At 35.3% G+C, this 14,037-nt stretch overlaps 1 protein-coding gene across 7 annotated transcripts in view; it reads left to right on the top strand.

Annotated features, from left to right (window-relative positions):
- Positions 1 to 14,037, top strand: part of MLLT10 (MLLT10 histone lysine methyltransferase DOT1L cofactor) — a 116,800-nt gene that overhangs the window by 84,797 nt on the left and 17,966 nt on the right. For all 7 annotated transcript variants that reach the window (XM_071735068.1, XM_071735071.1, XM_071735070.1 and 4 more), the window contains 2 exons: positions 11,357 to 11,474; positions 12,849 to 12,921. In XM_071735068.1, the coding sequence (XP_071591169.1) occupies positions 11,357 to 11,474; positions 12,849 to 12,921 (191 nt within the window). The remainder of the gene's footprint in view (positions 1 to 11,356; positions 11,475 to 12,848; positions 12,922 to 14,037) is intronic.

Below are 14,037 nucleotides of genomic sequence, written 5' to 3'. Positions count from 1 at the left end.
AAAAGTGTTTTCTTGCATTTGGATTTTGAGCCATGTCTTAATTTTTCCCAGTTAAGCCAAGTCACAAGTTTCACCACTGCATGGTCCTGTGCTTAGTTTTTATCTCATTTTCCTGTGTTTCATTATTATAGCAGAAATACTTGCCAGCCTGTTGTGTTGTTCTGTAGCAATCTGCTTTTTTTCTCTTTCTGATAAGTTATTTTTGATGATTAATATATGTTCATAAAAAAACCCCAACAGTGACCAGAGTACCTCAGCATCTCATGCTATTGCAGAGCAGGATTTGTTTTCAGCTTGTAGGAAATTGTGGTGGTTCGATTTTTTTATCTTTTCTTTGATTTTGACTTAGTACATCCACTGTTTTATACTGGAATGTTTGCTGCTTTGAGACTTAAATTGGTTGAGCTGCCTGTTCTTTTTGATGACAAAAATGAGGGAAAGTACCCTACTAGGGCTCTTTGGCCATTTGTTTTTGGCATCTCTGCTTTAGGAATACAGGATTTGACTCCAGAAATGGAAGTAAAGCTTTTGGTGCTGGTATTATTTGATTCAGCAATGTATGACCTCTGCATCGTAGTAATCTCGGTTTATCCAGATTTTTTGGGACTTATTTTTATACTGTAAATTTAATATAATCAAATCGTGAGTTTCTAGATTTGTTTTTTCTTTCTTCTTCCATGTGGTGGTATCTGTGGTCTTCATGACTATAAGAACACTTGGTGAGGCAGTTTCAAGCATATTGCACATACTTGTCACAAGCCTGTTTTACAGATAGAATCCAAAAGATTCTCTCTTTGTTAGAGAAAAACGTTTTTCCTAGTGGATTCTACTTTCCTTTTGAAGGTGTTTTTCTTCCTCTACAGCTTCTGTTTTTTCTTCCCAAGTTCCCATCTCTTCATGCACTGTGCTTCCTTTGCCACAGAGCAGCTACAAAAGAGAAGGGAAAGGAGGAGAAGTTTCTGTTAAAGCAGCCCTTACGGCTTGCACAGGGACAGGGAAACTTAAAAGTTGCTGTTCCATCCTCTAGTTAGCCCCAGATTTATTTGTGATGCCATGCTAGGTCCCCTTCAACGTAGAGCAATGAACTATTGCATCCATGGTGGAGAAGTGATAATTGGGAAGGTAGGCGTTGCTACTCAGTTGCAATTCTAAGTGAAATAAGTTTGCTTTAATCACTGCCATTATCCCTTCTGAAGTTCGTTTGGCTTTACTCCCCTTAGGAGCTGTAGAAAACCAGCAGGGTTTTCTTTAGCATTCATATAGTGGTGGTTATCCTCCTTTGTGTGATTCGGCTTTTAGAGGGAGATAAGGCTTATTTTTTGAATAGATTGGGAGTTATTTGTTAACAATGGAGGAATGTGAAAGCTCAGGAATCCTGAGATCTTTTCAGGTTGTGATGTTTCAGATGCTTCAGTCGGGTGGTTTTTATTTTCTCGCTTTCTGAATTAGTCTAGTCCTTAATTTTGAATCTCTTTAGCCCCCTGCTCTTTTCCAAATTTCTAGTTCACACTATTTTTGGCTTCCTGTTTTTCTGTGGTTGTTTTTTCTTGTAGTTTAAATCTGCTCATCATTTTGCATGCATTCCCCTCCTTTTTCTTTTCTATTCTGGCAGCCATGGGAAAAGAAGTGAAAATACAGGAAAAAGGAACTCTATTCTTAGTTCTTTTCTCTATCAACAGAGAAGTTAGGAGCGATTTTGTTTTTGGGAGCAATCTTGTTTATACCTTCCAAACAGGGGTGGGGTTATGGAGAAATTTAAAAGTACATCTTCAACAAGTAACCATTGCTACTTGAGAGCAAGTTTTTTGCAAGTCTTCAGAGGAGGAATTTGGGTATTTTCAAAGGACAGCAAAATGCACATCTGGTTCATGCTTTTTTGCAATTGTAGCCTCAAATATGGCTGGTAACACATTCTCAGTTTCAGTATGGACAAGGAAGATACTCTTCCATCCACTTCTGTTTCCCAGTCATGCCCAAAGAAGCATACAGTGTCCTACTTTTAAATTTTTAAAATTATTTTTTTTTTTTTTTATTAAGTATTCATCTCAAACATGAGGAAGGGAGGAAAGCTAGAGGTTAAGCATCTGAAATTTGGAAGAGCTGGGCAGGCAAAAGTCCATGTAAGGGAAGTTTCTGGGCTATTCTCTCTGTGGTACGGTACTCTAGAAAATGGCAGGTTTTTTAGCTATCAGTGCTAAAACTTTTTTTTTTTTGGAGAGACTAGTGTGAATATACAAAAAAGTCCTAATTGTCTTCAGTTGTAGGACATTGGGATGTGACAGATGTGACAATCTCAGCCTTCAAGTAACCTGCACTAGGTAGTTGGCTCCTTTAGTGAGCTTCCTGCTTCACTCTCTAAAGTACACATCACTACCATGTGTAATGGCTGAAGTTAAGAATTTGGTATAATAGCCTTGGAGACACATTAAGATTTAAAACCAGGGATTTTGAAGAGATCGCAACTAACGTTTTTTAGTAAGATTCCTTTCTTGTAATGCAAAAGAATTTACCTTAATTGTGGTAGATTACGTAAAACATTATCAGAGATGATTTCCATAATTTGGGAAGACCCTTATGTTCTTTTTTTTCAGGCTGCTTCCTGAAGTCTGGTTCTTAATATAGAAATAGATGAGATGTTGAATGCCTGAATAGCTCTTAGGAAGTCCCAGAGTGCAGATAGTATAGATTTCTGTGGCTTATCTGCAGAGCTAGCAATGGATGGGTGCCTTGTGGTGAAAGCTCTCCACCCTTAGAAGTCAGTCATTTCTGTAAAGCACAGACAGTTCTCATGACAATATGTTGGTGTTGCTAAATTTCTCCAAAACGAGCTTCCTCTGGTGATCATAACATCTGATCACCAGTCTTTTCCTTTTGCTGATACTAAGTAATTTAATGTCATCTACAGTTAAGTGATCTTTCCTGCAGTTAAACAGTATGTTTTGTAACTTCTGTTAGCTCCTTTAGAGTTCAATGTCTACATTGTCATACAATGTGTAGTGTGCATTTTGTCTTCCTTAAGGGTTTTTTTTACATTACTTTTAATACGTGAGGTATTAAAAAGAGAAAAATAATAAAACATCTAGAGATCATGATATTGCATGGTTTAAGCAGCATGTTTCCAGAAAAAGGAAATTATATCTTAACTGCAGTGCTAGAAATATCTAATCAATAGAAATTATGGATACATAGAACCCAGTTAGCATATTCTATGTGGCTATCAAGATATTTCTTGATGATGAGATCTCTTGAAATAGGTTCCTACCCAGTAGGTCAAAGATAAATGAATCACGGACTGTTTGGATGCTGAAATTACTCTCTTTATCTCATTACTTAAGAGAAAGATAGAATATGTTGCTCATCCTTGGGACTCATTGCCACAGGAAATTGCCAGCACTGGTGGATTTACAAAGTGTGCTAAATGCAGCCCTCAGTATGTTGCAGGCAGAGAGGGGGTTGGTATTTTGGTGTGAGATGTCACTGCAATATAGTAACTTTCCTTCCAAACCCACTAAGATGGTTTTGTGTCACAGCACTTATATTTAAGAGTCTTTTAAAATTAAAAATCTAAAAGAACCATGCTAATAAAGGTTTTTCCATCTAAATTTTCTTGAATGTCACTTAAAAGCTATTTTAAAAATTCCTTGTTAATTCTAGGCAAAATGGGTAACAATCTAATTTTCTTCTCATTCAATCTGAGGTTTTTTTGGAGTGGGGGTGGAGGAGAGTAGCAAGGAGGAAGAATTTACAGCCAGGGGGAAAATTCCTTCTAACATGTGACTCAACTAAAAGAACAAAGGAATCATAGTTGCAAGTAATCTAGTATTGAGCCCAATTAAAATCTTTACTTTTTGCATTTTTCTCTTGCTTCAGTCAGATTGTCTTCGTGTGGACATCCGCAATATACGGGTAGTCTGAAAGGCAGTTGCATGATTTTGTGCAGTGCTGCATGCTGAGACAACTGCATCAATGTTTCAGTCTAGCAATAAATGTTTTCTGCCTTCAAGCTGAAGCTTATTTAGCTTGGCTTATCTGGTGCTGCTGTAGCAACCATCAGTCTCCAGGCAACTGAGGCACATTGACCTCTTCGTTGAACTGAGTGTAGCACTACTTCAATTTAGCTGCCTGAGACAATAGTAACGGTGTTGAATGTGAAAAATGTGAAAATTTCTACTCTGTATGCAATGGAAAGAATAAATAAAAAATATGTAGATGAAAGTAAATGTTTAGGTTTGACTTGAAAAAGATTTCGATTTTGCATGGTGGTGTATGCTTTGTTACAAGCTGTTTTTAAGGGAGTGTCCTTATAGGCGGTATCTGAGACACTGAAAATCTTGCAAACGTTTTTCACAGCAGTAATTCTGCCACTGCATGTTTGTTTCATCACTAAATAATAAAGACTATTGGTGTTTATTTAGGAAGTGAAAATATTTATGAATAAGTGGATGATTCTTTACTTTTACTACTATTTTTTAAATTATAGATGATCTTCAAAGTAGTTATTTTTCTCTTAGATCCATTATTTGCCACATTGCGAGTGTTTGGCTTTCTTTGGAATACTCATGCAAGAAAAATAAATTACTATGTGAATATAGTGAGTTTGTTTCCTAGTCAAGTCATTCTTTCTGCTACTCAGAATGAGAATAAAACTGTGATTCTTGCTATATAGGTAAACCTTCTTAAGGGTAAGATGTTGCTTCCAGTATCTATGTAGAGCACACACAGGTTAAGTGCTATGAAGACAGAGGTAGATGGAAAGAATGGATGAACAAACTTGAGTTAAAGGAATTTGTGTTAAAACGATAGCTCTGCTTTCAGTTAGGTTTTTGGGATGGTGGAAGAATCCCAGGGGCCTGTCTGTGTAAAGGCTCCTTGTTTTAAAAAAAAAAAACCAACAAAAACGACCCCTTAATGAGGATAGCATTCTACTAAGTTTTTTTACAAGTCTCTTTTTTGTGTTTAGTTGATAAATAAATAGATCTTAATTGGTTAAAAATTTTGGACTATCTAGCTTAGTTAACATGGAAGAAGTGAGTAAACTGGTAGTACAGTTGAGGTTATAGCTTTTTCACGTTATTGGAAGGTAAGTCTTCTACCCATGTGTTTTTTAATGACTTGATGTGCCCTTGTTGTACACTGGGCAGAGGTATAAATTAGTTTCTGTAGGTGTGCCATTAATTTTTCATTTTGCCTTTCAAATCCCACTGTGTTTCCCAGTTGCATTCATTTATGCTGTTCTTGGAAAACACTTGAGTGCTGCTTTTTGAAGTTAGATGGCTTTGTGTAATTGAAGGATTTATTGGTATTTTTAATCAAAACAACTGACTCAAAGACAGTATTTGATGATATGCTTGTTTGTAAGCAAGAGTCTTCATCACAGCTAGAAGTTAAAAATACGTATTTTTCCTAGTAATATAAGAAGTACTAATCATGTGAATAATGTATCCATAGGATGGTTTTACATGGAATGTATTTGGTTTTTGCTACAGGGTTTAATTATAATAATTTGTACATTTGTAATTAATGTTCTTTTTGATTGAAAAGGTGCTTTTTCTTTTTAAGATATCACAAACCCTTTTTCTGATCTTATTTTAAGCTTTCTAGCCTCATAATTAAGCTTCTCAGTGAATTCTTTTATTTCAGCCAGTTAGTGAAAACATTAATCATAAAAATGCATCTTGATTATCAGTTTTTAAAAAATCCTTAACTGTAAGGACTTCACAGTGCTTGGATGGTAATAGTGGCAGTGTGGGGTGGGTTATCTTTACAGTCTCAGTATTGCTTTAATAGAATGAACGAGTAAAATAGTAAAATACTGCTGTGGTTGGTTGTGGTTATGATTGGTGATGAGTTTGTGTATGTAACAGGTGAGGTTAGGTTAGCTGTAAGAAGTACACTTTCTGCTTTTGGTCACCAATAGTGCTGTTGGCTGTTTTAGTCAAGAACTCGATACAGTTTGCTTGAAAATTAATTATGTACAACTTACAGCTATGAAACCCAAAATATGTATTAGAAAGGTCTAAATGAAAGTATAAGTTAAAATAGGTATGTAGCGTTTATCATGCTGCATTTTAATATTATTTTGTGTCATATGATGGTTTTCAGGAGAAATGTGGAAACAATCTTTCATTAAGAATTTTCTGCGTTATCCTCAGTTCATTTGTATTTCTTGGCATGTAAGAAAATAATCAGGAACATACAAACTTTTTTTCAAGTAGGCACTGTATAAGATTTCTAAGCAAATTCCATGCTTGTGGTGAAAATGTGACACACTGGAGACTGAATGTGGCAGAACTTCCTCTTGGGCTTCCTAGAAATGTGGTGTAATGCTGCAGTTCACTGCAGTCTTACTCCCTTCATATGTGTGTGTGTGTATTGCCATCCCAAATAAACAGAACATGGAGAAAGCAAAATTGATCATGCGTAGCACTGGTTCCCCCACACTTCCTAAATGAAGTTAAAAGTGCTGCAGAACTACTGAAAGAATAGAAGGAAGCAATGGCACATTCTTCCCCTTGCACTGAATACCCAGGAAAAGCCAGCTGTTCCATGCTGTTTGTACAGTAAGTGGCCTTAGAAATTCTAGTGATAAAATCACTTTTCTTCACTTGTCCAAGTTAAGCAAGGGAACATAAGGCCAGGTTGCCTTTGCTGCAACCACTTGGTAGACAGCTCTTTTCACTTACTGAGAAAAGCAGTTATTTTTTTATATATGTGTTATAATATTTTATCATTATGTGTGAAGCATTAATGTTTGAATATCTAAACTCATTTAATTGCAATTCAGGTTTTAATTATTATGTTATTTTCAATAGTGCATTGTTCAGATAAATGTAGCATGCTATTGACCAAAATGCATCATTAGAGGTGACTTCTAGATATGAAGTAAGGTGATGTTAATATTTGGCCTAGTGCTTTTTATTTTCTTCTATATTTCATGAAGCCGTATGATTGCACAGAAAATATTTGTAATGTCTTAGAAGTGTAGCTCATAGAAAAAATAGCTTTAAATGTGATTTGCATTAATTTTTTTATACTGTTTTCAGTAGTAGTTGGAAGCAGTTTTAGTGCTCTGATTTCTTTGTGTTAATAGAAAGCATTGTGCTGTGATGAAGAATCTAGTATTGTTAGTAAATGGTATGACCCCAGCCACATTAATCTGGTACTTCAAGGGATATCACCAGGAGCAATGATATTGTTTTAAACAAGAAATAAAAACACCTGTTGAAATTATCGTTGACAAATAATAGCTGAAGTCATTAATTAGGTGTCCTGTCACTAATTGTAAAGTATCATCATAATGTAATCCAAAGCTACAATATTGCAGTGAGTATTTTTAAAGCAGAGGGGGAAAGGGATGATGATTGGATATTAACTGATTAAGAAGCCATCTTGGAATTGGTTGTTCTGGCCATCCTTGTTGTCCTATCATGAAAGCAAGAGAGTTCAGTAATGGTTTAACTACAATTAAATCCCTCCCCTTTCTTTATGGAAACTCAACTGTAGGCATTTCACCATTAGCCTAAACAATGGTTTTGAATATGTTAAGCCCTTAACAATTAGGGAGCAGTTTGGGGCATTGAATAATGTGGAATGATGCAATTGAACCTGACAGCTTCAACAGTCAGCCTACTCATGGGACCCAAAAGTTGTTCACACTTGGTTTCATCTCTCATCACACGCTGAGTATTAAAACCTTACTGGTGTGGGGCTAAGACAGAAACGAGGCCTGTTATTAGAAAATATTTAATAGCATAAAACTTGAAAGGAACAGGGGAATAGGCATGCTCAAAGGTTCTTAAATTTTTGAGACATTTTATCTAATTTTATACAACTAAGTATTGTCTCACTTATTCCCTTTGATTTTTCTGCTTAAGGAACACGTAACTTTTGCAATGAAGGAACTGTTTTCCATGGAAATTTTAGTGAATATTCAGTTATGAATGCAAATATTGTCAACTTGGGAATCTTTATTGTCATACCATTTGGGGGTGGTGAAATACCAGTAAAATACCATTTTGGGGGGGTGAAAGCAAATAAAAAATATTTCAAATATTTAGAGGATATTTGTATATATGACTTAAATTTAGTGAACCTGCAAGTCTAGGTCTTTAATTAGAAGAATATATTTGCACTTTCTTGCTGCAGAGGAAATGTTTTTAAGCATCAATCAAATATCAATCATTTATTCTTATTGCACTTGGGCATTCCGTGAATTACAGTGTATCTTCCTTCTGTGCTGCTCTGCTGCTTATTGCTTTACTGATTTATTGAACATGCTATAAATGAAAGCAGTGTGTTATATACCTCTGGATGGGCTTAAGTCCATCTACTAAAATATTTTCAGTAAAATTTGCTCCCTTTTGAAATATTTTGCATCCTCTCATTTTATTAGTTCATAGATTTTGATAATGTCCTGTGTTGACTGTTTAAATAGAATCAGTTGAAATAAGGAATACTACAGCTCTATAAGTTCTGCGTTTTAGAACATGTTTCAGTTCTGTGACCTTAATATGTATTGACAGGATGATTGTGCATTTTTAATAAATGCTTGCTACAGCTTGTCTCGACTCGGAGTGAAACACGAAGCTCCTATTTCACCTTTAAATAATGTAGCACTCCTCCACCTCCTCTACTTTCCTGTCAGATGAAGTCGTCACATACATAATAAAGCTTCACAAATCATTATTCTTGTCATTTTACATTGCCATTTTTTAGCAAAAGGTATTTGAAAAGTTTTTTATTTACCTTGCACAATTTTATTCATGTGACTTTTTTCTTTGAGAGTTGAATAGCATATATGAGGCCACCAGAACTTTTGTAGTTCCAACTTGTTGTAGGACACCTTTTCTATTACTTTAAAGTATAAACAGGGGTTAAATTTAGGCTGAACCACCACTTGTGAACAAACTCAAGTTCTTAGATATTGTTTAAATCATGCTAAGTCTTTTGATCTGTTATATCAACCCACTTAGCAAACATTGTTCAATTCCTTTGATGTTTCCTGTTTTGTGATGTGATGGTTACTCAACAGAGTTTAGCAACTCCTTTCAAGATACTTAGATACTTTTAGAAAGTTCTTGAAGCCATTTGGGCATGTTTCAAATAAACATCTTCTCTGCTGATTGTAGCTGCCTTGCTATCCTAAATTAATAGATAGCTGCTATTGCACAATGAGTTACACAGAATAAGTATAGCAGCTTCTGTGTAAAATGTGAGCAGTGTGCTTACAAAAATGAAGAGAAATAATTTATAGACATTCTAAAACTAAATAGAAGTAGAACTTAGTGTTTGTAGTTTTTTTTTTTTTAATTATAAACTTTATTAGAAAAATTCATAGCCTCAAACAATTTATTTAAATAAAAAATATATATTTATTTTGCCAGTCTTGTCTCTTAGATATATAAGCAAGTAATTGTTCAGTCTTCTAGTATTCCATTCTGAAGGGTTTCTTTTTTGAAGTTTGCTTTGGTTTTGAGAAGAAAACAGTTGAAGGTTGCTAGTGAATGACAGTAGTGTTGTTGGAATGATGCTGTAGGTGTTTGTTAAGGAAAATAGCAGGAGCTGTTCAGTATTGGTGCCTTAATCAGAACTGTTACAGTACTAATACGTAGTGTATTGCTAGAAGCTGTTAAACCTGGATAAGTGGAAATGCCTGCAATATTTTTAAGACTTAAAACTAGTTCAGATTAATTTTACTAAGGACAGCAATTCTTTAAAGAGAAAGAAATAACAGCCAGACTTGAAATGAAATTGTGGCTCTATGTCTAGTGGTCTTGCATGTACTTGTTAACTGAAAAGTGAAAAAAATGTGATCATTGTGAAGTAATTACTTGTGGCTTTATCTGACTTTGTGACAGTAGAAGAATGTAAGTATTAGGCACATTTTCTCACCAGTATATAGTAAATAAAGAATCATTGAAAACAGTTGTGTGAATTCATAAAAGTCCATTCATCAAGTTTAATATGTTGGCTGAAAGCCAGAACTTAATGGTAGTGTGTGATTCTTTCCAGAGACATAGTTTATACTCTGTAATATTTTGCTGTAATAACCAGTATGTTTCCCCTGTCTCTTGTGTGCAGTTATACATGTCAAAATGTCCCACAAATTGAGTTCCTTTCTGTTCACCTTTTTTTTGTTTTGTTTTTTCCTTTGTAAACGTTGTTTCCATTTTCTTAAAATATTATATTTAAAAGTGGTAATCACAGAGGTTGGTTATCTTCAGTCCCCCCCACCCCCTTATATTGCTATCTTTTCCTTGTTCTGAAGCAAATTTTTTATCAGGTAGGAAAATGCCATTCTAATAAGCAGCCAGCCTTTTTTTCTTTGATTGCCTGTCTCTGCAACTCAGCATTTGACACAAATCTTTTCTTCGAAAGAGAAAAAGCATAAGCAGCCAAGGAAGAAGGTATTTTTATTGCGTTGGATTATGCAAGATTTTGGCCGGCCTCCTCAGCTTCATCTGTTTAAGGGTTCATTTTCGCTTGTTTGGCACAAGTCCCAGCAGAGACCTTCAGAATTGTGGTTAGCAACATGAATGAACACAAACTTTGGGAGCTCTTCAATAAGTAGAGCTGGCCAGCTGCCAAAAATACAGTTCCTTATATGGGGTCAGGGCAAAGCTGTGATTCCGAGAGCCCCCTATTGTATAGAAAACATACTTGTAATGGCTGTTTGCGTTCTTTAAAGTAAAAACAAAACAAAACAAAAAAACACCAGGCTTCCAAGTCTATCAAAATAGGAAGTAACAGAATAGTGTGCAGGTTTTACTAATGACAGAGCCAAGCAGAGGAAATATGGCTCTGTGTAGTTAAACTATAGAGCTGAAAGTTGGACCTTTTGACCTCCACAGCCGGCTTGTGATGTAAGGAACCCAAGCATTTGTGAGACATCTGTTGTCTACCTGCCCTTATTTTGTAAATGGTTTAATAAGATTAAATAATTAGTAGGATAACCACATGGTTGCCATGCTTCTAAGTCCTAGCCTTGAGTGCATACTTCAGGATTGCAAGGAAGTCTGCCCATCCTGTTACACGGTGATTGTTTTAAAATGCCACTTAGGTATTTTTAATATTTGCTGCATCGATTTTTTTATTAGGAAGTTTTTTTATTAACAGATCTTGCCAACGACGAGTAAAACACACTTTAAAACCTGATATACTTTCAAAGTACTGCATTTCTATTCCTGTACTCACAAATGGAAAATAGTATTTTTTTTTCTTTTAAATACATTGTAAAAACCAGTCAACTTTAAAAATATTAACAACTGTGCATAAGGAAAAACTATTTAAAAGATATTTAGCATTTTCCCTCGTTATTTTTCGAAGCAGGATTCAAGTTTTAATCGGTTTCTTGCAGGCAAACACCCTACCTGGATCTTCTCTCAGTCTGCCTCCATCCCACGTGTACGGCAATAGGCTGAACCCAAATTCAGCAATGGCAGCACTTATAGCCCAGTCTGAAAACAATCAAGCAGGTAAGCTTCCCGCTGCTGGAGACAAATGGGCAACGTGACCGACTTAAAATTGAACAGCCTTTTTAAAAAGACTTTTTTTTTTTTTTTTTTTTTTTTTTAATCTGCTCACCATTTGTTTATTAAAAGTCTGTATGAAGTTCTTACGTGTTGGAAGTAAATTCTCAGTTGTACTGCAAAAGAGTGCGGGTTTTCTCCCTCCCTTCCCCCCCCCCCCTTTTTTTTTTTTTTTTTTTTTTCAGTGTCTGAAATGTAAGTGTTTAAGCAGAGCCATCAGCAGGCAGGAATGCAACAATGTCTCCTGTGACTTCTGTGATTGATGTGCTCAGTTCCGAGCTCTTTGCAACGAGAGTAACACAGCTCTGGGTTTTGTCGTGAATAGTTTAAACCTTTATTTGCATAATTCATGAAATTGTATTACATACAACTTCGTGTGAAAGAGATCCCGTTAGGAACTTCTGCGGCATTTAATAATCTTGTGAATATTTACCGATTGGCATTTCGTACCGTGGGCTCTCCTCTACAGTTTTAATGAGCGTTGGCTTTGCTTTGTTTCATTCCCTCCGTAAGGATTTGTTGACATGTCGTAGTAGTCATGCCTGTTTGGGGGAAGGGAATGAGTTTAGCAGTTTACCAAGAATGGATCAGTCATGTCTTTGCCCTCCAAGAGGTCGGAGGTCGCTTGGCTCAGAATAGGGGGAGGGCAACCTTGAAGGGGGCAGATAGGGTTATTTTATTGAGAGGCCATAGGGAAAATAACCCTTTTGAGTCCTTCCAAGCAAAACGTTTTCGTATATTTAATGAGGCCTTTTTTGTTTGTTTTACTACCTTTTTAGCAAGGGACTTTGCTATCCTTCTGCTTATAAATAGGAATTAGTGAATTAAATGCTTTCATAAAGTTTTCAGTAAATTTGCAGAATAATGTGTGCTTGTTAGATGGCAGCAGTAAGTTTAATACGTTATATATTTTATGGCTTGTTTTGGGATGCAAAGTGTTAAAAAAATAGGGAGCATCAGGATTTGCTGTGATAAGCATACAGATTAGCTGTCCACAGCTGTGATTCATTACTTTCACCGTAGAAATTAAAAGTGGCTGAGGGGAGGGTACTGCAAATGCAAACCACGCTTCTGTGCTGTAAAACTGAAAGGAATGAAAGAAGTGAACATAATCCATGGCCTGGTACAGCCTCAAAACTGTGTAAGGACAACACCTTACATGCTACAGTTCAGCAATCTTAAACTAGTTACGTAGTCAATCTTCAGCAACAACCACAGATAAAAGTTGAGATTTAAGGTATTTTAAAAATATTTACATCAGCTTTAAAAGTCTTATCTCAGAAGACTCAGTTTATCAGCTGTGAAATATTTACACTGCAGATCAAGATCTTGGAGATAATAGCCGCAGCCTTGTTGGCAGAGGAGGTTCACCCAGAGGAAGTCTCTCACCAAGGTAAGTATTATTTCTGTTGGAGAGTGAAGGCAGAGGAAATGTTTTAAGATTTGGAAACTTCACTGTCTTTTTACTAGTAATTAATAACAATTTTAACAGCCTATCTATGTGTGTATATGTATACACACACATATACATATTTATTTTTATTATAGATATATCCATCTTAAACCCTAGTATGTCCAGATAGCTAAAAATGTGCTAAAATTTACTTTCATATCAACTGAAATTTAGTTTACAAATGAAGGACTCTACTTAAGAAATAAAGACTGGCTTTAGAACAGTTTAGCTATCATTTAATTCATATGTACTACTTGGACTGTCAGATTTGTTACCATAATAATGTTTTTCAGCATATTTGCAAAAAACCAAAAAATCCCATAGATCGAAAGACTATGGTGATCACAGGAGTAAGATGGTCTGAGAATTTAGATACAAGACAGAATTTCAGAAAAAGATTTTCTTCCCTATCACCTCTCATGACTTGAAAACATACAACAGTTCTCTGTGGAAAAAAAAAAAGTACTTTTTTTGTTGTGCAGCAATTCACTTCTGCTATAGAAGTTAGACATAATCTGCTGGAGTCGTATCACATTGTTATGTTTAAAAATATTTGCTGTTAAAACTTCAGTGTTGTGTTTTAAATATTTCAGTAATATTTTCCACATATTTTAAGTGAATCTGTGTTTTTAAAGCATTTATTTTCCCTTCATAGTCCCTGTGAATAAGATTTTTTCGTGTTCATCCTGAGCTTTTTTTTTTGCTTAGGGACTAACCGTGGAAATTTTATCTTAAAGGATTTTAGGATAGCTAATAAATGGTAGTTACACAGATAAAGCATTTTAACAATGAATTTGGTTGTTACGCCACGTGTTTATTGCAGTAATTTATAATAAATATATCCAAATTAGGTAATTTAATGTACATGCCTGATGGTGATGATCTTATATTCTGTTCCTTAATTAATCAAAAGACTTCTTGTTGATTTGGGTGACAATATCCATTATAATACTTAAGTGGTATTACCTAGTCATGAATTGGTTTTTAAGTGTGTTCTGTATGTGTTGCTTTTAAAACAATAGAGAATGTACAAATCAGTTTAGACTGTGCTCTCAG

The sequence above is a fragment of the Heliangelus exortis genome, chromosome 2 (genome assembly GCF_036169615.1).
Source record: "Heliangelus exortis chromosome 2, bHelExo1.hap1, whole genome shotgun sequence".
In the NCBI taxonomy this organism is placed as follows: Eukaryota; Metazoa; Chordata; class Aves; order Apodiformes; family Trochilidae; genus Heliangelus; species Heliangelus exortis.
This window is presented reverse-complemented; position numbering and strand designations above follow the sequence as displayed.